This window comes from Oryzias latipes, chromosome 15 (genome assembly GCF_053564925.1).
Source record: "Oryzias latipes strain Hd-rR chromosome 15, Olatipes_Hd-rR_3.1".
In the NCBI taxonomy this organism is placed as follows: domain Eukaryota; kingdom Metazoa; phylum Chordata; class Actinopteri; order Beloniformes; family Adrianichthyidae; genus Oryzias; species Oryzias latipes.
This window is the reverse complement of record NC_136251.1, coordinates 25,567,636-25,594,327: the sequence shown is the minus strand read 5'-3', so window position 1 is coordinate 25,594,327 and position 26,692 is coordinate 25,567,636. Positions and strand designations below refer to the sequence as shown.

The 26,692-nt window shown below is 38.1% G+C and overlaps 2 protein-coding genes across 4 annotated transcripts; both read right to left on the bottom strand.

The window, feature by feature from the left end:
• Nucleotides 1-897: 897 nt before the first annotated feature.
• On the bottom strand, nucleotides 898-16,198 carry rrp12 (ribosomal RNA processing 12 homolog). 2 transcript variants are annotated; one of them, XM_004077163.5, is made up of 34 exons: nucleotides 15,952-16,198; nucleotides 15,050-15,276; nucleotides 14,303-14,386; nucleotides 14,110-14,186; nucleotides 13,913-14,018; nucleotides 13,703-13,819; nucleotides 13,477-13,615; nucleotides 11,967-12,094; nucleotides 11,779-11,877; nucleotides 11,609-11,700; nucleotides 10,492-10,603; nucleotides 10,311-10,411; nucleotides 10,115-10,229; nucleotides 9,886-10,028; nucleotides 9,698-9,819; nucleotides 9,562-9,626; nucleotides 8,300-8,462; nucleotides 8,052-8,206; nucleotides 6,047-6,114; nucleotides 5,827-5,920; nucleotides 5,588-5,746; nucleotides 5,433-5,513; nucleotides 5,251-5,356; nucleotides 5,064-5,171; nucleotides 3,410-3,567; nucleotides 2,996-3,087; nucleotides 2,407-2,562; nucleotides 2,152-2,324; nucleotides 1,969-2,079; nucleotides 1,853-1,899; nucleotides 1,694-1,769; nucleotides 1,552-1,619; nucleotides 1,400-1,482; nucleotides 898-1,322 (listed from the first exon to the last, which is right to left on the bottom strand). In XM_004077163.5, the coding sequence occupies exons 1-34, from the start codon at nucleotides 16,088-16,090 to the stop codon at nucleotides 1,220-1,222; spliced, it is 3,867 nt and encodes a 1,288-aa protein (XP_004077211.1). In that variant the 5' UTR covers nucleotides 16,091-16,198; the 3' UTR covers nucleotides 898-1,219. The 2 variants fall into 2 exon arrangements, with proteins under 2 accessions (XP_004077211.1, XP_020565270.1); XM_020709611.2 differs by having other exon boundaries at nucleotides 1,694-1,766; nucleotides 15,952-16,188.
• Nucleotides 16,199-18,138: 1,940 nt separating this feature from the next.
• ubtd1a (ubiquitin domain containing 1a) lies at nucleotides 18,139-25,417 on the bottom strand. Of its 2 annotated transcripts, XM_004077162.5 has the most exons (6): nucleotides 25,261-25,417; nucleotides 25,069-25,178; nucleotides 24,559-24,645; nucleotides 19,729-19,956; nucleotides 19,071-19,256; nucleotides 18,139-18,980 (listed from the first exon to the last, which is right to left on the bottom strand). In XM_004077162.5, the coding sequence occupies exons 2-6, from the start codon at nucleotides 25,118-25,120 to the stop codon at nucleotides 18,766-18,768; spliced, it is 768 nt and encodes a 255-aa protein (XP_004077210.2). In that variant the 5' UTR covers nucleotides 25,121-25,178; nucleotides 25,261-25,417; the 3' UTR covers nucleotides 18,139-18,765. The 2 variants fall into 2 exon arrangements, with proteins under 2 accessions (XP_004077210.2, XP_011482789.1); XM_011484487.4 differs by lacking the exons at nucleotides 24,559-24,645; nucleotides 25,069-25,178; nucleotides 25,261-25,417 and adding an exon at nucleotides 22,566-22,977.
• Between the last annotated feature and the right edge of the window lie 1,275 nt (nucleotides 25,418-26,692).

Below are 26,692 nucleotides of genomic sequence, written 5' to 3'. Positions count from 1 at the left end.
TTTCCTTCTTATTAGGAAACCTGTAATCTTTCCCAGATATTTTATACCAATAACCTTTGAAAGGCTGCTATAGATCACAAGATTGTACATTTGTCTAAAAAATAGATTTTTATGGATAACATTGTTGTGCTTCCAAATCCTTCACTGATTTTACAACAGTAGGATTTGAATCAAGGTGGCCTATATACTAAAACTAGAAACAAGAAAATCTGAAAAAACACAAGTAAATTAAGAAGTTTAAAGATTATATACAACCAAAAACAAAGTTGAAACCATGTAAAAGTATGTATTTCAATATATTTTAATGTACTTCTCATTTTTGCAGTGTCTCTGGGGTCAGTGTCAACCACACCTGCAAAAATATATGAGATGAACTGAACAGCTATAGCAATGTGCAACAACACGAGCGTGTATCTATAAACACAAAATGAAATTCTAACAAAATGTAAAGCATTGTGCAAAGATTCCTTTCAAGACCTTTGAAGACGTTCAGTACGTGTGCAAAAAAAAAATCATTACTCAAGGTCTTTTTTTTTTTTATGGAGTGCTCATCAGTTTTTGCAAGTTTCCATAGTTTGACCACTTTCCTATGACACCAGTATAGTTAGTCATAGATTTACTCCAACACCTCATGGCTACATGGCTTTCTTCTGAGATGATCCTTATTGACGTGAAGATCATCCATTTTTAGGTTATTCTTGTATGAAAAGGAGACTAAATTTAGCTCAGGTTTTGTTTACGCTGAACTGAACCATTTAAGGCAGAACATTTTCAAGAAAGAAAAGTGCTCATGCTCCAGTCTGAGAAGCTTCAATGACGTGTGTTCAGTGTGGATGTATGTGTGAAGGCACAGCACCCTCAAGTGACCAAACAACACAATGACAGAAGACAAAAACCTGAGTTCCATCATCTGTTTATTTCCCTGCATAAATATATTTATTTCTTCTAAAGAGAAGACATCAGATGAGATCTAAATGAAAGGTTTCCATCATGAAGTGGGAGCATTTTTTATAGCGGATGCATGACAACATTTACTTCTTAAAGTATTTTCCTTTCAATTAAAGGCTTTTCAAATGCAATAAAGGTTTAAACTGTTGAGTTAGTAGACACTTTCTCACAAACCATTATTCAACAGAAAGGTTTAAGCTCATGTTACTCTATGCTTGAGATCATGGCAGCACTGTTTGAGTCCTCTGGATAAAAAAAAAGCAGGCTCTCTTCATGTTTTTCTCTTTTTCTTCTGCATTTTCTTCCCAGACAGCGCCCCCTTCTGGGCTCCTCGAACCATGCCTCGGAACTGGCCTTGCAGTTTGGCGCGCTTCCTGAAAAACACGTTTTTAGACACCTTTAGCAAAAGTTTTTTTTTAAGTTTACCACCTGGCAGGAAAGCGGTTAGTACCTGCGATTGAGCTGGGACTTCTTTAGAGGTATGTAAGCATATGGGTCAAGTTTTCCTTTCTTCTTCACATCTCCTTTTCCTTTCTGTGAGAGGAAATACGTTTCTGAGCAACGGCACACTTTAGTCAGCCGACATTTTTCCAGCATACTCACTTTTGATTTATAATCACTTCCCCAGTCTTGCGCCTGTCCCAAAGGTCTGTGGATGCCAGATCCTCCAGCTGACCAAAGAACACAATATTGTTGTTTAAATGTCCTGAGACAATAAAAACGTGTTTGAATTTTAAAAGGTTACCTTTATATTTCGAAATGGGTTCAGTTTCCATGTCATCAAAGTTGTCATCTTGAAACTTCCTCTTTTGTGACTTCTTCTGTGGTTTTGTGGGAGGAAAATTAACAGTCATCACAGAAGTAGATCAAAAAAGACGCTTCATTTGTTCTTTTAACCACTTACAGTTTTCACTCCTGTTTCTTCGAGGATATCTTTCATCTCATCTCCATCTGTGAGGGAAATAAAAACATGTATAAAAAAAATTCAGACAAAAAAAAAAGCAGCTCATTACCTCTTACCTTTATCCTTTGCTTCCTCCTCTTCCTCCTCTCTAATGATGAGCCGTCCATCTGAGGTGACTTTAAAGCCGTGGTCCCCCTTGACAACTTTTTTCGGCTGTGGTTTGGTGGCTGACAAACAACAAAGACTTCGTAAGCTAGCAAAGTAAGATACAAATCCTCCACCAATAATAACTATTTTACCTAAAACTCTCTGAGAAACCTTCGGATCCAAAAAGTTAAGCGGGTCATCTTCCTCGCCCTCTTTGAGCCACACCCGTCCTTTCTGCTGTTTTCCTGTCTTCTTCTGTGCGTTACGACCCTTTCCTTCATCCTCCGACAAATCGCTGTCAGACTCCGCCAGGATGTCTTCAATGCTGCAATAACGGAAAAAAAAAAAAAATGTAACATTGACATTTGAGACGAACAGTCAAACTTGAGTTGGCTCAAGCGCAGTACCTTTCACTTTTCATTTTTGGTCCCTCCTCTTCGTCAGCTGAGTCGTCCTGCTCCTCGGAGGCCTGTTTTCGTCTCTTACTGCGAGCTTCGGCTTTCCGGATGTTTACCAGCACTTTGTGGTGTTCTTCAGGCAGCATGCTCTTCACCAGCTCAAATCTAGACACGAAGCAGAACTAAGAGTCTTTGATTTAAAAAACACCAAATACAGCATTTCCAGTACTTTTAAAACAGTTCCAGTGCCTAAACCTGCTCGCACTGCTTCTTTAAAATGCGAAAAACAGCAGATTTTGCATAAACTTTCGCTCGCTCTGCACTTTGACTGAAGCTCCGCCCACCCTCACAGCCTCACCTCTCCATAAATGAGCCCGCCCACAAATGCTGGAAAGATAAAATGATTGGCTAGAATCATTTTACCGGAAAAACTGAGTAGAATATCGGTGATTGAAATTGATAAGAAGCACTACAACCGGTGTGTTTATTCGGTAACGGTAGTTCTGTTTACATCGGTACTGTACCAACTTGAGCTTCGGTACCCATCCCTAACAGAACATCATACAAGAGGAAGAGCACACAAGTGTCAAAAACTCACCCAAATTTTCTAATAAACTTGGTGAAAATATTCTTTAGCTTGGTTCTGAAGTGTCTCCTCATATCATCTTTGATGTTTCCGATGGCCTCCATCTGAGGAAAGATAAAAAAAAATCTTTATTTAAGACACTATGGTTGAAAATTAACATATATTTTAAACATTCCTAAAACATCCCTTCTAAGGCATAAATAACCCTAAGTCTTAAACAGCTCTTCTGATCTTTTATTGGAATATATTTCCAAAGACATACTGACAAAAGAACCAGGAAGATTTTAGTCAAATCTGCTCCCAAAGGCAAATAAAAAACAAGTACAATTCTGGATCTGACTCATCGGCTGATAAAATTAAGATTTTTTTCTATTTTGATATTAGATAAACTTTGACTTCCAGTAGACACAATGTAAGCATTTGTACCATCACTGTGACATGTGAGGCCAGCGTCTTAGGATCCATGATGAAGAGGATGACCTTGATGAAGCCTAAGGCAGCTTTGACCACCTCTCTGGTGCGGGACGACAGCAGCAGACAGACGTTGTTGAGCAGCTGCTCTAGGGTGGATTCCTCAATGAAGTCTGAGTTAACAACAAAGAAAAAAAAAAAGCACAAGCTTAAAGTCTCACTCTCATAAGAAATGCTGTATTTGGTGTTTTTAATAATGTTCTTCTGATGATGGAGGACGTATATAAAGAAACTTTAGATTAGAATAGAATTTCTGAGTATTTTCTGAACATTTTTTTATTCAAATCGTATATGATGACAACATTTCACTAGACACTGTAGTGCAGCAGAAGATTAGAACACGTGCTTTAAGTTGATTCTAATAATAATCCCCTTTGCCAGTAGATTCCACCTTTTAACATCATGTGGCTCAGTTATCTAAAGATCTAAACAGAAATGGCAAAACTTTATTAACTAAAGCAAATTACCCAAAACAACAAACCCAACACTGTATTTCAAGAAGTCAAGTCACTTTTTTTACCCTTAGATTGGCCAGAGGTGCGACTTATATATTGTATATTCGTTATTTTCCTGCTAACAACCAGTTTCCCTACAACAGCTGTTTCTCAATTACAGGCGCTAGAGGGCACTGTAGGTGCATGCGTCAGTATTTGCTGCCAACGGCATCACAGATGAAGAAGCGTCGTCCGAAACAAACACGGATAAACAATCGTTTGCATTGAGACAATACTTTTGTTCTTTTAATTTTTTCTCTCCTTGGAGTAATGCAGGACAGCAAGTCATCAAACTGAGACATCTGAAAGTGCCATCATTCAGATGCAGCACCTGTGGTATAGAAGGTAACAATTGCGTAAGAAAAGAAAAAAAAAAGACTGAATGATCTCATGAACCCATAAACGTGATTATCAACGCTTTAGTAGAGCTCTTTAAAATTAATCTTCCGTGATTTATAAACGAGATATACAGTCAAAGCCTTCATGTAGTGATGAGGCTACAAACTTCAGACAGTAGTTTCTCCACATGCAATGGGAGCGTCTAGTTTATGAACACAGTTTTGGACAAGCATTGAGGATTAAATTTGACGCGTGTCAAAAGAAGCAGCATGCGCAAATTTAACGAATGACTCAGGTTTGGTGTGAACACAGAATTATGCAGGGCTTGGCAAATTTGTTTATAAATGTAGGACTTTTCTCTTAAAAGTGCGACTTATACTACGGAGTGACTTGTATATGTTTTTTTTCGTTCTATAGTATGCATTTTTTTTGCTCCTGCGACTTATACTCCATAAAATACAGTATTTATTTAAATTGTTAGCTTTTTTCTACGAAGCCAAAGAGTCACAATGGCTTCGGAGCCTCAGGTTGCAGACCCCTGGTGTAAACCAATAGCTCAGTTGACGGGAAGAGGCGGGCGGGGTTGCTCCGTGCCACAGTCCCGTCTAAAACTCAGAGGCAAATTTCTAATTAACTGCAGCTCAGCAGACACTTTGTTCTAGAAAACGACATTATCATAATTAAAAGGACCACTGGAAGCGCTTTTAAAATAGATCCAAAGATGATCGGAGTGGGACTTTAACCCCGCCCACAAATACTAGCCTCACTAGACTCACCTTTGTATTCAAACACCAGCCGTGTCAGCGCCAACACCGCGCAAGTCATCATGGTGACAGAGCCTGTGAGGCCAGCGTACACCAAAACCAAAAACTGCTCAAGGGCATCTGGAACACAAACAGAGGTGGCAACCAGGATTGTTGGTGGATTAAATCTGAATCAATGCACAAAAAAACAAAGCTTTACCTTTAGTGTTACCACAAAATCGAACAAAGGCATTTCCTATTTCTACCAGGAGACTGTAGGCGCTCTTTCGGGCTCCAGCAGACACCTCCTTGGTACATATGATCACCTGCAAGAGACGACATTGCCGTAGAAACCACAAACATCGGCGAGTAACTAGTCTGCTCTCCGATTAGTGCTGGTACCTCTGGCAGCAGCGCAGTGATGAAGTCCCTGTTGCTCTCATCTAGCCTTTTCACTATGTGGAGCAAACACCTCAACCTCGGCTGGAAAAAGAACAAAACAGTCAGACGACACCAAGAAATACCTCCTCTACAGATTTAGGAGGAAGACATCTTACCCTTTTTGCAGGAGAGGAAGCTTTCTTCAGGGTGTCCAGCAGCACCGCTTTGAGTGTTTCCAGGTTGGACACCACGAACGACTTGCACTGTTCTCTCTCTGCTCCACACAGCTCCTCCAGCACGCGGTAAGCCTTTTTCTGCATGCCTGGTTCCTTGACCTGAGAACAGATGCATCAACAAACAAGCAATTAACAACGCAGGTTAACTATCCATCGAAGTGAAGCTTAGAAACCTTTACCTCCAAATATGGTCTAATCAGCTCAAAGGTTTTAGTCATTGTTGCCTCGTCTACAAAAGGAACCATTGCTACCACGAGATCCATCACAGACAACCTGAGAAGCAGATGAGGTCAGAGCAATAGAAGCAAAAAGAGTGACTACAGTAAATAATGCTGTTTTGCAACATTTAACTAATTATTTCAGATTTAATATCAGTAAATCCATCTCAGCGTGTCTTACCGGATGAACTCTGAGCTGTCGGCGCTGGCCAACCTGTCCGTGGCTTTTTGCATAAAGGTGCAGATCAACTGAAGAAAGATTGAGAAACGGTTAGTCGTTGACATTCAAAATTTAAGGTCAGGCATTTCTCCAGACTTTTTTGCCCCCAATCTGATTAAAAATCATTTGATTTTGAGTATCTGCGGATCCGCTGATCCGATACTTTTGTAAGAGAAAAAAAATAAACAAATTTAATACACATGGTACCCCTATTTTTATTTATCCCTTAGCACTTAAACAGTGCACTTCTGTGAAGTACCTTGAACAATGAAGTAACTAGTGCAAATATCAACTAGTAAAAAAAGTCAACCATTTACTAGAAAAAAATGTTAACTAGTAAAAGTAGGTGCTAATTAGTCATTTGAGTTTCGTGACCGTAGCTTTAGAATCTTCAGAGGTATTAGTATTTATTGATTATGATCCATGTTCATTCGTAAAAAGTAAACAAAGTAATTTTCTTCTAAAATCTTTAGTTGCAGAATATCTATCTTTCTATAGAATAGAATAGATTATCTTTATTTCTATAGCACTTTTCCCAGAACGAATCACAAAGTGCTTTACAAAGAGCATAAAATCATATCAAAACACAAAAATTAATAAAATACAATAATAATAATAATAAAACAAAACACAGTAAAACAAGGACTAAAATCAACTAAAAGCTCTCCTGAATAAAAACCTCTTGACCTGAGATTCAAAACACTGAGTCGATCTGACGCAATGACAGCTGAAGACGGTTTAGGGAGCGTTGCAGTACAACAATAAGGTGAGAATGTTTGTTAACTGTAGCTTCAGGGTCTTCAAAGACAATGAACATTTATATATGTCAGGACCATAAATATATGGACAGAGATAAATTTTTCGGCCACGGTCCGAGGTTGTGAGGCTACAGCATTTGGCGTCTGCCACCGTTTGCCACTCAAGTGCCTTTTTGGCATTAGTAATCCCCACACTGTGCCCTCAAAACAACATTTTTCTCCTCTTTTCCACCTCGCCAACGATAACTTCTACTTCACATTGAGTGAAGTTACGTTTTTTTGATTTCCTCTCTGTGTTTGCCATGATCTCGCAAGACATGAATATTAATTTGTGGGCGTTTCACGGACTATTTATGGGCAACTATAGGCGTGTCATGAAGCCGCAAAAGCTGCGCAGCATTTAGAATTGGTTGTGATTTATTAAGGGAAAGATGCGTAGGATGTGCGTGCGCACGGTTTTATAAATCCGAATATTTCTGAGCGTACGCACATCCTATGTTTCATCCGTACGCCACTTCTGACGCAAATCCTACGCAAAGTTTTATAAATGAGGCCCCAGATGCTGGGTTTTTCCTTCTGAATGCTCTGCCAGGCCTTAACTGCAGCGGCTTTCAGTTGCTGTTTGTTTGTGTGCCTTTCTGTCTGAAGTTTAGTCTTCAACCAGTGAAATGCATGCTCAATTGGGTTAAGATCAGGTGACTGACTTGGCCATTCATTTAAGAATATTCCACTTCTTTGCTTTAATAAACTCCTGAGTTGCTTTGGCTGTATGTTTTAGGTCGTTGTCCGTCTGTATTATGAAACGCCGCCCATTCAGTTTGGCTGCATTCACCTGGATCTGCACAGACAGTATGTCTCTGAACACCTCAGAATTCATTGGGCTGCTTCTGTTCTGTGTCACGTCATCAATAAACACTAGTGTCCCAGTGCCACTAGCAGCCATGCAGCCCAGACCATCACACTGCCTCCACAGTGTTTTACTGATGATCTAGTGTGCTTTGGATCATGAGCTTCTCCACGCCTTCTCCATACTTTTCTCTTGCCATCATTCTGGTAGAGGTTGATTTTGGTGTCATCTGTCCAAAGAATGTTTTTCCAGAACTCTGCTGGCTGTTTTAGATGCTTTTTAGCAAAGTCCAATCTAGCCTTCCTATCCTTAAATAAAACCAAATCCATTAAGAACTTTTAGTGAAGAAGGAAGAAGGTACCTGCATGTCGGTGACCGTTAAATAAACCTTGATGGTATCCAGGATGGCCATCCGGTAGCTCCCAGACTCTCCGGCTGCAGGCTGCTGACTGTACACGTTAAAGAGGATGGGGAGGAAATTTTTGGAGAAGCGTCCCAACTCCACCTTTTCTTCCTCTTTAAAAAAAAATCCGAAAACATCTGAGATTATTGGACGTTTTCATTGATCTTTTGTTTGTCGGCTTCCTGTGACAACATGCATGGTCTCACCGGAGGAGCAGCTCTTGTTGATGAGAGTGCGCAGTCCCTGACACACCGGGAGTCTCAGGTCTGGCCGTTCATTAATGGCCATACCCAGAGTGCGAGCAATGCCTTTGAAGGACGCCATCAGGTCCACAGGACATGTGCAGAAGCCAGGAAGCATGGTCCAAATCTGACACACACCAAAAAAAGAAAGAAATAAACCTTCGTCTTCTTTGATCAATACTAAACAGCAGCCATTGATCATTTTTGACAAATTCCTGCAACACCTGTAACCCCTGTGCTGTCTTAGATGACCCCACCCTTACATTGCCGTGTTCTCCCTACCATGACTAAGGTGGATAAAGGTGGAAAGATTTCATGTAATCCATGGACACCAGTGAAGATCACAAATCATTGAAGAAAAAAGGTTCAGCGCACTGTCTAGTGGGTCTAGATGACCCAACTCCCAACGTTAAAGTGCCTAGGATACCATAAGGGTTAAATAAGATTTAGCTCAGAAGTCAGCAGCTTAAAGGTTTTAGTAAATCTTTTACACAAGTTTCCAAAGATAACTAAAGACATGAAATGACATTAAGTTGAAAAATAAAAAGGATAAAAGTGCAAATCAATAAATAAAGGGGCATAGAAAAATATAACTAGCGAGTTTCAGAGGACTGAATGGTTATGCTGCAGGCAGAAACCGGCCCAGACGAGCAGCTGCTGTCCAGATGCCTTTGATCCGACTCTCAAAAGTACAGTGTGAAAGAATACTGAACCACAGAAGGTGGAGCGTTTTTCAACATTTTTGGTTTAATCAGAGTCCAGTATAAATGTGGTTTGAGCGTATAGATGCATGCAACAAGATCAGCTGCAATTGATTAGTGTTATTATTCAAAAGTTCACATCCGCACCGTTACTCTAAGCTTACTTTAAATTCAGTTTTTTTTAACTTTCGTTAAAACTTTATTTCAATGATCACTCCTTTAATATTTCTTTTGATGTTTTTTGTAAGGCAATGTGCTATACAAATAAACCTGCCCTAAAACCCAAGGCATTGGACAATCCCGTCTTTTAGTGATTAAGGAGAAGTGAGTGAACTTCAACATAGCGTGAAATATTCTTTTTTGTAGATGTTGCTAATTAACTGAAGCTCCTTCTTCCCGTTTGTCAGTGTAACCATGTGTGAAGTACATTTTGGAACACGCCGACCATGCTTCACACCCACCACTGAATCTGTACTGTGTGGGACTTTAATATCAAGCTCAGGACAAAACTAATTCTTCATGTACCTGAAGCTGCAGTGTCTGGTAGACTTTGGCCTCTAGTTTGTTTCCTGCCTGCTCCAACTCTTCAGCTGCAACACAAAGCAGTGACATCTGTTATCATGTAAAAACTTTACAATCCTGAGTTCTCACTCGGTTTTACCTCTTTGCTTGAGAGTAGAAGCCAGTGGGAGGAAATAAGAAGTAAAAAAGCCAAGGTTGGTGTTCTTCACATGATCTCGAATGACGGGAATGAGCCAGCTGCGTGGGAACTCCATGTCATCACTGAAACAAAACCGGCGGGTTAAACAAAGACTTAAAGACAAAAGCTCCTCCACTGAATGTCCTCACTTTTGCCCGGTGATGTTGAGCGGCACAGCAGCCAGCACAAGCTGAGGACCCATGCTCTCCACAGCTCCTCCCACGGCCAGGTCCAACTCCCCGCTGAAGGGGAACTGAGGAGTGGATCGCAGGTCTGCAAGAGACTGGAGGGACTACCCGCCACACAATACACGTCCTTAGGAAAAACATATCTTCATTTATTCTAAAGAAGAAGAAAAAACTCAGTCTTGCTTAATACCTTGGTCATGATGGCATGAGCTTGCTTCCCTGCCACTCTGTAAAAGCATCCAAGGATCTGCAGCACAAAGGGCCAGGAGGCATGGAAGCGATAGGACAGTCCGTCCTCTACGGTGCTGGAATACATTTGATGATTATTAATGCAGAAAAGAGGGAAAAGGGCTCTGATGGCTTTTGCTATTAGTTTTCAGTCATACCGGAACATTTTGTAGACATATGAGGCGTTTCCTGCAGAAGCAGTGGCTTTGACGACGCCTATTTTCTCCATGTGAGGGGCAACACATTCCGTTAGTAAAGTCTGAAAAAGATAAACAATAGTTTTGAGAATGATTTGACAAAGTGAAGCGTTTTTGAGTGTCATAACTTTGTATGTTTTACCTTGAGCGTGTTGGTTGCAGCGGAAACCACTGAAGTGTGTGGAGAAAGCAGGCAGGACATGGCAGCTGAGAAGAGGCGTGGGAGGTGACCCAGACTCAGAGAGCTCTGCAAACTAACAGAACCAACAACGGTTTCTTCTGATGGGAAATCTACCACGGAAGATTAGGACCACCATAAGAAAAAAAATACATCGATGTACAAGAATAAAGTCGTAAAATTATGAGAAAACATTATGAGAGACTGAAGTTGTGTATCCCGGCCACTCGTAGGCAAAACATCCTGGACAGGTCTTCAGTCTGTCGCAGGGCGACAATCGCACACCCTTTACATCTAGGGATAATTTAGAGTCAGCAATTAACCCATGAAGCATGTTTTTGGACGGTGGAAGGAAACCAGCGTCCCTGGCGAAAACCCAGGCATGCACAGGGAGAGCATGCAAACTCCACACAGAAAGGTCCCTCATTGGTGTTCTGTTTCAGGTCCCCCAGCCGGGGGCCTTCTAGCTGTGAGGCAAGAGCGCTAACCACTACGCCACCAAGGAGCACAAGCACAGGGGGCTTGTGGGGCGCCAGGATAGGCTCCGGCAGCCCATGACCCCAAAAGGGAAAAGACGATTAAGAAGATGAATGAATGAGAAAAAAGGGTCAAAATTCAACAAGAATAAAAACAGGTGTTGTAGATCTATGCAGTCTAAATGCATACTGCTTTTCACTCATTTATTTTATTCTAAAAAAAAAATAAAGTTTATTTGGGATTACTTTAGCCACTGTCATTTTATCTGGAAAGACAACCTGACTGTATTGATAAAGTGCATATAAAAGTCAATGGTTTTATAAACCAGTCAACAGTTCTTTTAATGATCAACATGTCCTGTCCATCACTATCCATAGATGTTTTATTCTACCTTTGTTTCCTTCATAATCAATCACAACATTGGTTCTTTTTTTGTTGTTGTTGCTCATTTTTTTTTCTTAGTAACTGTCTTTTGCCTTAATTCTCGTAAATTATCAATGTATAATTTATGAAGTTATAACTTTATTATTGTAACTTTATGTATTTTTTATGGTGGCTCTAATCATAAATCTGACCAGATTTGTGTTAAAATGTGCGTTTGTACCAGGCAAGATGAACATGTGCTTTCTCCATGACCGTGAGCCAGGCGAGCAGCGGCTGCAGGTCACTCTCACTGGGGAGATAATCATAGAGAGCCTGTGGATCATTAGAAGAGAGTTAAAATCCCCCAACAGGTTCGCTGACATGATGACATGCTGCCCTCTGTGTTCTTACTGTGATGATTTGTGCGTTGAGTTCTGGTGAAAGGGTCGAAGCGTTCGGCTTCCCACTGAACAGCCTGTGAAAGGCCTGCATGGCGCTGGCTGTCACCAGCTTCAGCCAGACAAACAGAAAAACGCGTTACAATAAAAAATACGTGCAAAACCGCAGGTGTGAAGCATTTGCAGGCTTCACATCCTCACCACATGGCTGAGAGTCATCACTCGCAGCAGAGTCTCACAGCAGGACTTGACAGCTCCCACAGGAAACGTTCCCAACAGTTCTTTCAACAGACAGAGCACGTGGAGCGTAGTGGTGTCCTCTTTGCCGCCTGAGCAAAAATAAAGAACAGGATTGACTGGAGAACCATAAAAAATACATTTTAATTCTGTGACTGTGTTTTGTACTTCTTAAAGTTTTTAAAAGCTAAAATTACTGTAAAGTTTCTAACAGTTGAATGCTTTTAATGTTTTGTGGATTGATTTTGTTTATTTATTTTTTAAACCCTAGTTTTTGCAAAATAACTGGCAAAAAATTAATCAAATGATCTTTAGATTCACCACCTTGAATTCATGTTGTAGTAAACAATCTTATGGTAGTGAATTATTTAACAAATCTCTGTATGCATTTGACCAATCGGATGGACCCCGTTTATAGTACCGTATATAGATGTTCGCCTTCTATGTAGACAAGGGTCATTTGGAGTCTAATTTAAGTTATGTTGACTCTTATTTAAATTAAACTGTTGCAGTGAAATGGAAAATGTTTTGGTTGTTTTGCTATTTGTTCATGAATCACAAGTTATATTGTCATTGCATTGCATTGTTAAATTGCACTCAATATCTTGGTCTAGGACAAAGGTATTGATGAATTCAATTATAACTAGGGCTGCACGATATGAGGAAAACTTGCGATATGCGATATTGGTGATTAATATTGCGATAACGATATAATTTGCGGTATATAAACAAATATCAAACCAACCAAAAACATAATTTCCATTTCAATGCAACAGTATAAAAATTATACTCCAAATGACCCTCGTCGACGTAGGAGGCAAACATCAAACATAAAAGGCCTCATTTGATTGATCAACAGCGTAAACGGGTCCTTCCGATTGGTTAAATGCATAAAGGGATTTATTTCATTTATTCAATATTTCAAGCTGCCATGAGATTGTTTTAGCACATGTAACCCTTGTGCTATCTTAGATGACCCCCCCCCTTTTATTGACATGTTCTCCCTACCATGACAAAGGCGGATAAAGGTGGAAAGATTTCATGTAATCCACGGACACCAGTGAAGATCACAAATCATTGAAGAAAAAAGGTTCAAAGCACTGTCTAGTGGGTCTAGATGACCCAACCCCCAATGTTAAAGTGCCTAGGATAGCACAAGGGTCAAGGTAACCATTTATTGCGATTTTTGCCGATTTTTGCGGTATGCATATTGCACAGCTTGATGTCGCGATAACGATAAATTTGCGGTATATTGTGCAGGCCTAATTATAACCATTAATTCATTCGACTGCTCATTATACTCAAAACCCACGAGTTGTTTCTGGTGTCCATTAACACTTTAAAACAGTGATTTGGTTCATATAAATAGAATAAAATCTGTTTTGGAGGAATGTATTTGGAGGATGTACTTGGTGTTTTGTCTCAGGAGCAACATTTGTTCTCGAGTCAGTTGGGATCGAACGTGATGCCTAACCTCCCGCCTGCTCCATTTCCTTGATGCAGAACTTGGCGGTGGTCGCGGCAGCAGGGTGATGGGCCGGGGCATCATCTCCAAACAGGAAGTCACTGCCTCGAAGTACGGAGCAAACGCCCTGCTGTGCTGCTTTACGGATCTGAGAGGAAAAGACTGTTATTTTAAACTCTTTACTGCATTTATTTGTCAGAGATTAGGTGAATTAAAGCAGACTAGTAAGATAAACCTTTGGCTTGCTGTGCACCGTGAAGCTCAGCAGGCCGTGGTAAGCCTGCAGAGTCGATGGATAAGTCCAGACGGACAAGTCCTGCTTCCGCAGTAAAGTGGCGAGGCATGACAGAATCTAAAATGCACAGAAGAATATTAAATAATTCTAAAACCCATTTTAAACACAACAAACGGTCTTGGATTGACTAAAATGCTTAAATGTTCTCACCCATCTAAGGGCAGATGATGAATCAGACGAGGCCTGCTTTGACATGATGTCCATCAGAGCCTTGGTTGTGTCTGAGAACTTAGACATGAGAACTGGAGCAGGAACTCTGCAAAAACAACAACAGTGAAAGATGAGGTTGGGCACCATTTTTTATTTTTTACTATAAAAAAACAAACTAAGAAGTGCCAAAGAGGTACCGCTTCATGACGAGGTTAAGGAGGTATGCCACCGCCGTCTGAGACTCTGGTGAATCCACAACTTCCAAGGTGGTCATCTACAAAAATAAGCACAAAAGTCTAAGAACCATGAAAATAGTTTTTAAAAATAAATGGAGTTATTTACACAATGCCCACAAGTTATTTGAATTCTTATCGACAAAAAAAACCTCACCAAAGCAGCAAAATACTCTGTTTCAGTCTCCTTTCCTCCTTGACCTCGAATGACCTCAGTCACAGCTGCCAGAACTGCACAGATCTGGGGAGGAAACAATGAAAAACTGAAATTTGCTTGTATTTATAATATTTACCAACAAGTGGGGGTAGCATTTTTGCTCACATTATTAGCAAACAATCTGTGTGTGACATCATAGGAAAACCATCTGTCAGGAGGCTACTTTCTGTAGTATTTTTGTGGTTTTTCTTATCAGAAACGAAGCAAAAATTACTTGCAAAGACAACTAACTATAAATTTAAGAAAAGAACGATTTTCAAGTATTTCATCAGGTGCTGTTTGAGGAAAACATTTATCATAACACTTGGCAGCCCTGCCTCACAGATGATTCAGTAGACCTAGTATCAAAAAAATACTGTGTATATGGTGTATTAGAGTATGTAAGACATTAACAGAGATGATCTAGCAAACCAAAATCCTGAACCCCCCCTTGCCTTCCCAGTTTCTTCGAGCTCAAAGCACGTAGTTTGAGTATTTTCTACATCAATAATAAGTTGTTTTTCAGACCGCATTTTTTTGTCTGCTCCTGATTCACAACTATTTAAATAAAGAAGTACTCAAAGAAATGGGAGTACCAGTACTTGCAAATTTGAGCTTAATCATCAAAAAAAATGCCACAAAAAGACATTCTAAACATATTATCATAAGAGCAACAACTTGTAACTTGATTGTAAATACAGTACACACCTCTTTATGTGCTGCTGAGTTGGACTCCCAGAAGCGCTGCACCTTCCTGAATGTGAGGTTGGAACAGTCTGAAAGGCCACTGAGAAAGGTGCCAGAGGTTCTTTGTGACATCTCATCAGGTTCCTCCTCCATGCGAGCCTCTTTGCAGCTGCCTGTGCCGACCTCCAGAGTCCCTGCCTGCAGCTCATTGTGGAGCTTGAGCGCATCGACCGTGAGATCACTCTTTCCTGCAGGAACAAAGCACATTTTTTCACATTCTGATAATTAAAAGTATAAAGTTTAAACCTAACTGTACAGTTTAAGGTAAAAAAAAAGATCAATCTTGACAGAGAAATATTGATTTATAACACACTTTTGTTCTTGTTCACAAAAGCAATGCTTACATTGTTTCCTAATGTAGGGACGGAAGTGGAATTCCTCAATTTGGCCAATTTTAAATTAAGAATGGCCCTAAAGAGAGGAGGTGAAATGTCTTTAACCCCCCCCCCCCCCCCCTCTGTTTTTTTAACTTACTATCAGGATGAGAATGTAGGGCGGAATAATATTATCAATCACAGTTTCACTATTTATTAAAATAAATGACTAGTTGAGTGAAAAGTGTTTTTTAATAACTTAAAAAACAAAACAAAAACCTCAGGTTTAGTGATATCCAAGCCCAGACAATTCTGTCTTAATCAATGTAATCTGTACACTCACTGCAGGTCAAAATGTTAAATAAAATAAATTTAAAAAAACTTAAGACAATAGCATAACTTTAGCACAATTTCTTTTCATGGTGATCTGAGTCAATCTGAAATCAATGATGGTCCCATGAGTGTTAGTTAAAAATTCACCACAGATCATTACACTGGATGCTTAGTTAAAGCTAACGAACAGACGCACGGACCCACGTGCAAACTCACCACTGGGTCGGCTGAAGAAGCGGCTCTTCGCGGCCTGTCGGAACCGGTTCGTCTGCGGGTTTGAGTCGCTACTGTGTCCTTTCTTCCATCGTTTCAACTTCGAACCGGTCCCCGAACGAAGTTTTCCCGATTTGACCATTTTGGGGTTGAAATTGTTGCTAGCCCCAAAATGTATGCAGGTAAGCAGATGACTGCCCGTCGCTCGCAGATGACGTCACATGCGTGCCCGAATGTTTGTGATTTTCTATCTCTAGATGGCGCTGCTCACGATGCAATCGAAACAGACTTTTTTTATCTAGTTATTTTGTGTTACGTTATTAGAATATTTTGAAAAAGCAGGGTCTAAGGGCAGGGATGCAATTTTAGATTAATTTGTTTAGTTAAAGTTAAGTATTATTCTATTGAATTCTACACATTTATGATCCTTTTTGATTGTATGTTTAATAATAATAATAATAATCCATTTTATTTAAAGCGCCTTTCAAGAAACCCAAGGACTTTACAAAACAAAGGCTAAAATATACATTAAAAGCACAATAAATATAATCGTACCTTACAATACAGTACGAAGCCCATTAAGACGACTGTTGTTGTGAATTTGGGCCTTACAAATGAAATTGAATTAAAAAAAATCATAACGATCATAATATTAATGAAAAAGATCAATAAAACAAATTTTCTAAACATAAAACTAAAACTTCAGTTTCGGGGTTTACAAATAAAATACAAGGAATCTAAAACCACAAAGATTTTGACATTAAAATGCATGAAAAATAAATTAGGGGGAAAAGGTGTGTATACAAAAACAACAACTGGGAGTTAAAAGCCATTGAAAATAGATCTGATTTAAGGAACAAATCTCTGCTTTTTGATATAGAGCTACACAATTGAACAAGTTTAAAGCCTAATACCTAAATGATGTATTTGCTACTTATGTTTGTGGGCCTTGTAAAAACACAAGTTTTTTGCCAAATGCCAAACATAGTGCAGGCCAGGGGCATTGGCTTGGTTTGCAGCCTGAGGCTCTGGAGCAACATGTGGCTCTTTTACCCTTTCATTGTGGCTCTCTGGATAAAAGATAACTAAAAGTGTTCATAACGTGAAACAGTTACGTATTTTTGGACAACTGGTTGCATCAAACCAAACAAAATATTCAAAAAGTCAAACTTTATTCTACTCATTCAAAAACAGCTGAGGCATAGGACTGATCATGCCAAACTGATGACAACAGTACCCATAATGCTCCAAAAACCCATCTAGAGGTGTGGTTTTGTACTTTATCAAAGTAAAACTAAAACAATTAGACTGATTTTTGATAACGTGCTCAGGGATAAAAGGGTCATTTTCTTTTTTTGAAAAAAATGCAATGATTTTTAGTGAGCCCTATAGTCCTTAAAAGAGTAAAGGTCACTTAATTTGCTCTGATTTAATTTTAGTCAGTTAGGTTTATGAAATTGCTCCATTGAGATAATGCTGTGTAACACAGCATCCTTTATTTTGAAAGGAAGTAGTGTCTGTCAAAAGCTATAAACTGTTTCATGTTTTAGAAAAAAAACCTCGACATTGTCTTTATATTTATGTTTTATTAATGCCAGAAATTGAATAGTTCGTTCAAATGTATCATAATAGTAACAAAAATGTAATCAGTGTCTTGTTCTTCTGCAGGGTGAAGTCAGACTTTGTGGCTCCTACTGGGTTGTTGTCAGTAAGAAAACAACCTGAATGGCTCTTTAAGTGTTGAAGGTTGAAGTTCCCTGGTATAGGCATAGGTCTACTCATAAAACTGCCATTGGGTCGTACAGAATTTAGAGCCTAATGAGCAATTATTGCTTTTAATGGAAAGATTCAAAGAATCAGTCAATTACATAATACAAATATATAGATTTAAAAAGAAATCTTTATTCTTGGACAAAGGGATTTTTATAAACATTGTTATACATTTCTAAAAAAATCTAATCTAATCTAATCTAAAAAAAAAAGCAAAATAATGCAAGGTTGGTTAAATTGATCAAATGTAAAGAAACCAATGATGGGACAATAGTTAACACTACTCGTATGACTATTTGGCATCACAAACGAGCATGAACATACTGGTAACGGTGCATTTGCTTTAAGAATCATCTTTCTAAATTGTTGTGTGGATATTTAAGCTCACCAAGACATCGATAAAGAAAATCACAACAGCAATTAACAGTTTTGAAGATTTATTTGAATCCAGAAAACAGCTTATTTTACATGAAACTACTAATTGTTTTTCACATTTTGATTCCCTTTAGAATCAATCAATCAAACGTTATTTTTATAAAGCACTTTCAGAAAGGTGCTTTCATCATGTTCCATGTCTTCATTGTTATTAGGTGTTGTACACAGTACTTTAAATAAACAAAAAAAATATTTTATAGTAAAAAGTTGATTACTTTCTACTTTTCAAAAAAGGAAAAAAAGTGTCCTTAATTGGAGCCCTAGGCAAAGTGTTTCATTCACCGCAAAGCAACAGTAATGAGGAAGAGAAGAACCCATGTCAAAAACAGAGCTTCACAAAGAAACAGATGCTGGGATGAACATTTTTAGGGCTACCCTTGTGTTTCAGCGCTTTTCAATAATTTTACTTCATTTGGGAAAAAAGAAAAGGATAAATACAAAAAGGACCGATATAAAAGCAATAACTTATATATTTATATACAATTGTACACAAAATTCCAGTGCATTAGAAGCTGGATACTCATGTCAGGCCCTACTCCTATCCCTGCAGCCCCATCTGGCTCATTGTTCCGTGATTTAAATAATTACTTTCCTTAAAAATTTCTTTTCCCCTCAATTAGTTATGACAGATGGGTTAATGTTCACGATTACTTGGACGACAAAATCTTTCTGAATCTTTGCATCTTGGAGTCGAGTCTTGTCAGTGAGCAGCTTCCCGGAGAAGAACCACCTTTGACGGGTCACTTCTATGTCCTCCCGTTCTTCCAGCTGCTTCTTCAGTTCGGCAATAGAATCTGCCATGCTTGCTGTGAGACGCACGTCTTTTCCTAAAAAAAACAGACCCATTGTAGATGATATATATTGCTAAAATACTGCAACAAGGAGACAAGGTTTTTTGTTTTTTTTTGGCAGCTTACCTGTCGATAATCGCACCCGCAACTGGAAGTCCTCTCTGCATGGTGAGGCCTGAGCTTGTTTTTGTGTGCAATCAGACACTTTGCAGTCGCTGGACGTCTCAGTGATGAGATTAATTGGTGGAGCTAAGGTGTAGGCCGGGAGCTGATAACGATTGCCAAGTTCATCGTAGCTTTCTGTGAGAGAACCTGCAGACAAAAATTGGATTCCAAATCATATGGAATCAAAACAAACTTTATGTACATAGAACTTTTTCATATGTCGAAACACAAAGAGCAGTACACCCAAAAAATAATGAAAAATAAGTAAATTGGTTAAAATATTTTTTTAATATTTTATATTTACATAGTGAGGTAACAAACCAGTGACTTTTTAATCCACGTTTGAAACATTAAAGTAGTTTAAAACAAAAGCACTGTTCCATGTTGGGACGGTGCTTTTTACTGTCCTGGCTCTGCATGCATCAATCCATCTGCAGTGGTCAAAGCAGCTCTGTGTGTTATGCAACCCTCACAGCAGTAATCTCTGGACAATTCTTGCTTGTGATTCTGCAAATGTTTTCTTTGCTAAACTGATTACTGTGGACTGTGCATGTAGGCAACTTGGCTTTCAGGGGACACAATTTAGATGATGTCAAAATGTCAAACTGTGGTTTCTTACCGTGTGGCAGCGTAATGCAGGCTCCATCCACTATTGCCTGTGCCAGCTCCAGGTCATTGCACTCCACAGCCAGAGCAGCAGCTCTGAGGGCATCCCAAATCTCTTTCCGTCCATCGAAGGCTGGAGCTGTATCCCAAAACTCGTCCCTCTTGCTCCTGAGCTGTCCTTCTGTCATCGGGTACTCACTCTTCCATTTAGGACACTCCTTCTTGAGAGGCTCATTGCGAGCTATGGAAAACAAACAAGGGCAGAGCAAATGAAGCTCATTCCAAGCTATGTATTTGAAAAAAAAAACAACAGTAATATTAAGCAATTATTAAAGATGAAAACCTCAAAAAATCAATAACTTTCTGTCGTGTAATGTAAAAACAAAGAGATCTAAGTTCATCTTTATATTTTTCAACTCGAACTGTTTTGGGATTTCTTTTCCTTCAGGAGTTTGCAAGAATTAAAAATGGTAGCAGTTCTCCAAAAGAAGGATAATAGAGAACACAAAAATGATTTTTTTTATAGCTGTGTGCTGCTGCGGTGGCTGGAAACTCAGTCTGCATGTGCATGGACACACACAAACACACAAACACACACACCCATCAGCGGATTATGAGGTCAGTAATCTGGTTCCACATAACAGGATTTATGCAGTCTGGCACTATCACATTGGTTGGAGAGATGAGCGGTTTTTAACCAATAAGAAGAAACAACACTACAAAAAAGAAAAAAGGACAAGAGCATCAATTGGAATCAAAAATCCAAGTTTCCAATGGAAAAAACTGGCAGAAAAGTTTATTTTTTTCACCTTTTTTTGCAAAAGCTTTTATCTGCAACATCCTTTGCATACTTAAATGTTGAAGATCCCTTGTTTTAAAACCATTCAATTCTGAAGTTAAGGAATTTTTATCAAAAATATTTAGCACATTTTTTACACGAGATGACAGAAGTCTTGCGTTTTTGATCAAGCTTAAGCTTCATAATCAGCAACTTTCAATAATCACTCCAGAACATCAGGACTTTTAATTTTTTTTTGTTCACAATTAATTTATTATTTGTTAAATAAGATTGTGAGCTCCAAAAATTCACTTTCATTTAGACTTCTGGGTTGAATGGCCTTGATCTTCTAAATAAAAAATTCCACTTGAACTGGACTTACATGTCCTAGCTACTCCTAGTTACTAGTTTACCTGTTAGTTCAAGTCTTTATTTAAATTTTTTTTTAAAGAAATTCACTAGTACCACATTTTACAAACTGCTTTAAGCAAAATGGCAAAAAAAATCAAAAAAATAATTTTTTCTACAGTTTCTAGAAAGTTCTTGAGCTAACCAATTCTAACAAGTTGTCTTCCACTTTTCCACATTTGTCTGAAATATCGTTTTTCATTCATTATCATTCATTCATTATCGTTCATTAATGAATAAATTAATGAATGAATGATTGAATGATTGATGAATGAATGAATGAATGAATGAATGAATGAATGAATGAATGAATGAATGAATGAATGAATGAATGAATGAAGGAATTATCATTGGTTGACTGTTCTTCTTTTACAAACAGAAACATGCTTAATCTTTCCGCAAATGCACCCCATGGTATGGCATACATTCTTTTAATAACTGTTGTTTGAAAATAAAAATAAAAAGGTTAAAACAGAGTTTAAAAACTGAATACATATGTTGGAAGTCATGGTTTTATTGTTCTTTACTACTCTCATTTGTTAGTTTACCTTTTACTAATAAGACTTGCTCTTTTTTACATACAGGGACTTACACCAAAAAAACTTTTTTTCACATGTTTTTGACATCTATTAGGTAATTATAAATTAATTGGTGCTGATGTATTTTTTATTAGAAAGATTTGAGCTGGTCTAGATTATACAATTCTTAAATGATTTGAATATTTTTGTCTTGTTTTGGTGTTTTTCTAGCATTCTTTATAACAATCTGTGATTTGTTGTAATTTCAACTGTAAAAAACAATAACATTTTTGGAATTTTTAAACATTAGTTTATTAAGCAAACAATCTAAGTAAAGGTTTTTAATCAACTAATTGATCACACTCCACCAGTCAACTGATGTAGCTTATAGAAAATAAATAATTGCACTTTTTAGGTTGTTAAATTATATCCTTACCTGTAAACTCCACCATTTGGAATCTAAGATTAAACTGCCAAAGACTTTCAAAACAAAAATAACTTTTTTATGAAATATAAATGAAAACATTTTAAAATGAATAAAAATATGCAACTAAATGAAACCTGTAGGTGTGTTGTCTTGTGCGTCTTTATAATACAATAAACTTAACGTATCAAATATTAATAAAGACTAAACTTAAACTATTTCATTTTTAGCTATCAGAATTGAGGCTGTTACTCAAAATTATTAAATTGACTATTAATAAACCTGTTAACTGTCTAATGACCCACTAAATGCAGCCTTGATTAGAATAATTTTTTTACTGAATTTCTTCTTGTACTTTCAGGGCACTACTTTTATTTTTTAATGCCATGGACAATTGGAGAGGTAAAAAAAAATCAGCTTGTCTCGACAAAGTTATGTATTTAAGTCTGTCAATATAAAATATAAATGTTAAAAATAGTTTGTTTGTAAAGCAGTCAGAGGAATCGGTTTTAGTCGTCTAATTGAGTCATTTTCTTGGTTTATAGTGATTTATTTTAAACAAGAGGTACACACATTTTAGTAACCCCATAATCCCATACTTGAAACCAGCAAGAACAAGTCAGACGTGCATGAGATAAACTGTTAAAAATTCTATGAAATCCATACATAAACGACACATATAAGTGCCACAAATCTCTCCACACCAGAAAGGTTGTACTTACTTTTTACTATGATCTTAAAAGGTGCGCTTGGAGCATGGTAGTAATGGTATTCCCTGGAGTTAGGCACTCCCATAGCTCAAAGATTTGTGGAAAATCAAACTTCCAAACATCAAAAGTCCTTCAAAAAAGGTTTGCAAAAAGCAATCGCAAAGAACAGCTGGGTCTGCGCGCCACAAGAAAAGCACAATGAAAAAGTTCAAGCTCAGAACCCAAAGGTGTTTTGATACTTCCCTAGTTGCTTAAAAATGACAACACCTTCTCCAGATTTATCCTTTCTAATAACAAACCCACCACCTTAAAATACCATGAGAGCACTTCAGAGGAACAAGTTCAATGTATAGACAAGAGTGTCCTTGCCAGACTGCAGCCTCCTTACACAAGAGGTCTAATCCTATCAGCTCTATTAAAAGACTGGACGGAAATACACAAAGACAACGTACTCAAGCTGTTACCAGACTCTAAACTCTTGTTAGGTCATGCACAGGGGGAAGCCACTGTAATTCTGGGAACATAAAAATCTTGTTATTTTGATAACTCGATCATTACAGAGGTTTATTATAAGAACTCATATAATATTATTCCTACAGCTGATCATTTATGTCAACCAAGTGTATCACTTTCACTGTAAATCCCTGTCTCTTTTTCAAAGCATTGATGCTGTGTAGTGGATCCACAAAGATAGAGCCAGCGAGCAGTCTCACAAATGAAAGCTTGCCGTAACCGATGCCTAATTCCAAGTCCCGACCAGCACTTATTCAGGAGGAGGGAGCCGAACAGTATTTATATAAGCCCTCCTGTCAGATCAGGTCAGCTTAGATACATAACTTGGCTGTAATCCTTGAGACATTCAACACCTGCACAATGAAGACCAAGATTGACTTCTGTGCAGGAGGTTACTAATGGAACTCATCTTCAAAAGGAACTTTCTTTTATCGCTATTTGTCCATCACTTTGAACTCATTGAACACAGCAGATGCATGTTCTTGACATTTTATGCAAAACCCCAAAAACCCTTTGAATGGTAGAATTATCAATACAGACTCACAGATTTGCAATTACATTCAAGTCAAAAGACTCCAGAAGTTACACAAAAGCCATAAACCTTCAACCACTGACACATCTATCCTGCATTTTTAAAGTATGGATCAAAATCATGTAGTAGCATATTTTTATTTTCCATTTTTAATGATTGTGTCACATTGGTAGATTGGAATGACACATTTTTGTAATAAATTGATTCATCTTGATCCCTAAAAGCAACATATTTGCAGCTATTTGGAACTTAAACCCAAACTATTATCCCTCTACCTCTGTGCTTTAGAAGCTGGAGATGACAAAGAGGCTTATGAAGTTTTTCCTTTTTTTTTTAGACAGACTACTGACAGTGAATAGTTTTGTAAAATAATTTTTCTAAAAAGGTTTATCCTCTGACAATAGTAATGTTCCACCGTTCAGCATATCTCTTCAAGGATCGCCCCTTGAAGGGAATAGGCTTTCACTGATTCACACAGAGAGATTTCTTCCTCACAAAATCCTGTATTTGATCCCCACTGGGGACTGGCACAGGGGGACCCAGACTTGGGCCCCCTTGTGGCTACATAGTTGAGCAGTAGTGCTTTGGGTCTTGCCCAAGGACTCACACAGAAGTCAACTTTGGTACTATCCAGTTTTTTTTTTTTCAAGTTTACCAGAATGCTGGAAAGTTGCTTAGTAAATTGACAATTTCTGTCCAAATCTATAATTTCTGTTACTGTTATGATTATAATTACTGTATTGATTGTATATTATTGAGATATATAAATCTTTAATAAAATAATATATTCATTTACCAGCATGAAAGAGGCCAGATGGGGTTTTAAAGAGTGTTTTTAAACTCAGAACACATTGTCCCATTGCGATTTTGACTTATCTCCATCCCATAAAATTACATGCCAGGAAACAGAGGATTACGGTGCTCCTCGGGACACTCTATATTGAGGTTTCAGCTTCTTACCTCCACGTTTTTTCCCTCTCATAGATCCTGGGGCCCTCCCCTGCCCATCCACACTGCTCCTCCCCACGCAGCCTCCCATCACGGTGTCTACATGCCAAGAGAGGCAGAAAAACAGCATCCAGACTGAATCAAATTCGACATATAAATCATTTTATATGCAAATGCAATTTAGAGTTAAAAGGCTAAAGAAAGGGTATCCTGCAGGGGAAAAAAAGCATCATCGGAGAGCAATGACAGCTCAGCACTTCTCATCCCGGAGAGGTCAGCCCAGAGCTGCTCTAATGTTTGTGTCACGTGTAGCGCCAGCTGATGGCAGCATGCTTCTCACGCACTCTATTCTCTGATATTACTTAACAATATATAGGTACCAACACAAGAATTGCGTGTCATTTGGATATGTTTGAAGTATTTGGAGTTTTACGCACGGTTGTGCGTAAAAATCCAAATACTTTAAGTCTCAACACCATTTGGAATTATTAAAATGAAATATGTTAACCAACCGTCACCTACCAGAAATCCAGTCTGCTAGATTGTGCATCCTTCTACAGTTTGCTTGCCACATCCGAAAAGAGTGCAAAATCAGTTTTTAGGAGCTTCCAAATCCAGACTAGAGGCACAGCCTACAGGAAGACAGACACACAATGAGAAAACTGTCTGAACGTCTGATAATCTGCATGATCATGATCCAACAGAAACTCTCACCTATTCCCGCAGCTCCTTTTGGGGGAAAAAAAAACTACTCTCTTCTCACTCAAATGACACAGAACAGAGGACCATATGGAGATGAAACGACTAACGACCGTTTTCTTGGTAAAAAGCGACCCGCCTTTCTAAAAAAGCACCGTCAAACCGGCCGCCCCTCGTCAGGCGTCACAGATAAACCTTACGCGCGTTTTATCTAAACTTTACGGTTAAATCCTCACGCGGACGCGCAAAGACAATTACGGTTTTTGCTTAATATATACAATGAGAACTGACATGCTTTAACAAACACACACATTTTAATGTGAAGTTTTTGGAAGCAAATATTACAATTGACCAAAAAGTTTGTGATGCTTTGAGTAAAATGCAATTATTCATTTTGCTCATGAAACACCAATAGCAAAATATGACTTTGGATTATGATTTTTACGAAACTGCATTGTTTTAATTTGATATCTCTGAGGAAAAATGTCAGTATGCACTTATGTTACCCATAAGAAAACCAGGCAAAGCGAAGAACAGAGAATTTTAGATCATTTCTCCCAAACTCTACTGACATTTTTGAGAGTTGAGACTTTCTATAGAATGTAGCTGGCATAAAAAATGACCGCCAAAACAAGAAATAAATGAAAATTCATGTCATGATGTGGTTTCGGAGCAAGTATAAATCAAAAATGGAAATTTGATCAGTTTGCTGTACTTGCAAGCACTTGATTTTGGAAATGTTTTGGCCCAAAACTGCAGCTTATTTAGTGTAAAGAATAAGAAATAGTACATTTGATTATTTTATGTTATATTTAATGTTCAAGAGCTGCAGCTTTGAAAAGTCTGAAGAAGAGGTTTGCACACAGAACAAAAGAAGGCTTTGTGTAAGTAAGAGACACAATCTGGATGACAGAAGAAGAGCATCATGGGTTTGCACCTGTCTGGATGTATGCAAGAAAAAAATATATATATAAAAAATACAAAACAATACAAATAAATCTGAAAATTAATTAATTAAATGTAAAAATTAAAGTAAATTACTAAACAGACACACACTTGATTTATGGCTTTTCTTTAGTAAACTGGGCTGAGAGTCTCTGAAAAACAGAAACACAATCATTAAGTCTCACACTGTACATTTCTAAATTGACCTCTCAAAGTCTAGAATTACCATAGCTTTAATGTAAATTGGTTATATATGAGAGTGATATCAAATTTGATGAAATCCAGCTTTTTTTATCTAGTCTATTAAAAGTGAAGTAGATTAGACAGTCAGGACTGAATAAAAAAATCTAACTAAACCGACTATTTTGATTAAAATCTAAACCAAAAATGTTAAGACATTGCATCAATAAAAATGTATCACCACAGAACCATGCATCAGTACCATTTAGAAAAATAATAAAAAAAGCAAAAAATATTTAAAAAAAAGCTTTTGGTTCTACTC

Bases quoted from the DNA above. Each gene is read 5' to 3' on its own strand.
- rrp12 (XM_004077163.5), bottom strand. From the start codon at position 16,090: ATGGTCAAATCGGGAAAACTTCGTTCGGGGACCGGTTCGAAGTTGAAA. The intron at 14,187-14,302 runs GTGAGGTTTTTT...TTATTTTTGTAG, and splicing joins CAGAGTATTTTGCTGCTTTG to ATGACCACCTTGGAAGTTGT. The intron at 1,620-1,693 runs GTAACCTTTTAA...TTCTTTGGTCAG, and splicing joins ACCCATTTCGAAATATAAAG to CTGGAGGATCTGGCATCCAC.
- ubtd1a (XM_004077162.5), bottom strand. From the start codon at position 25,120: ATGTGGCAAGCAAACTGTAGAAGGATGCACAATCTAGCAGACTGGATT. The intron at 19,957-24,558 runs GTAAGAAGCTGA...TGTTTTCCATAG, and splicing joins GAGAGGGAAAAAACGTGGAG to CTCGCAATGAGCCTCTCAAG. The intron at 19,257-19,728 runs GTAAGAAACCAC...TTTTGTCTGCAG, and splicing joins CTGCATTACGCTGCCACACG to GTTCTCTCACAGAAAGCTAC.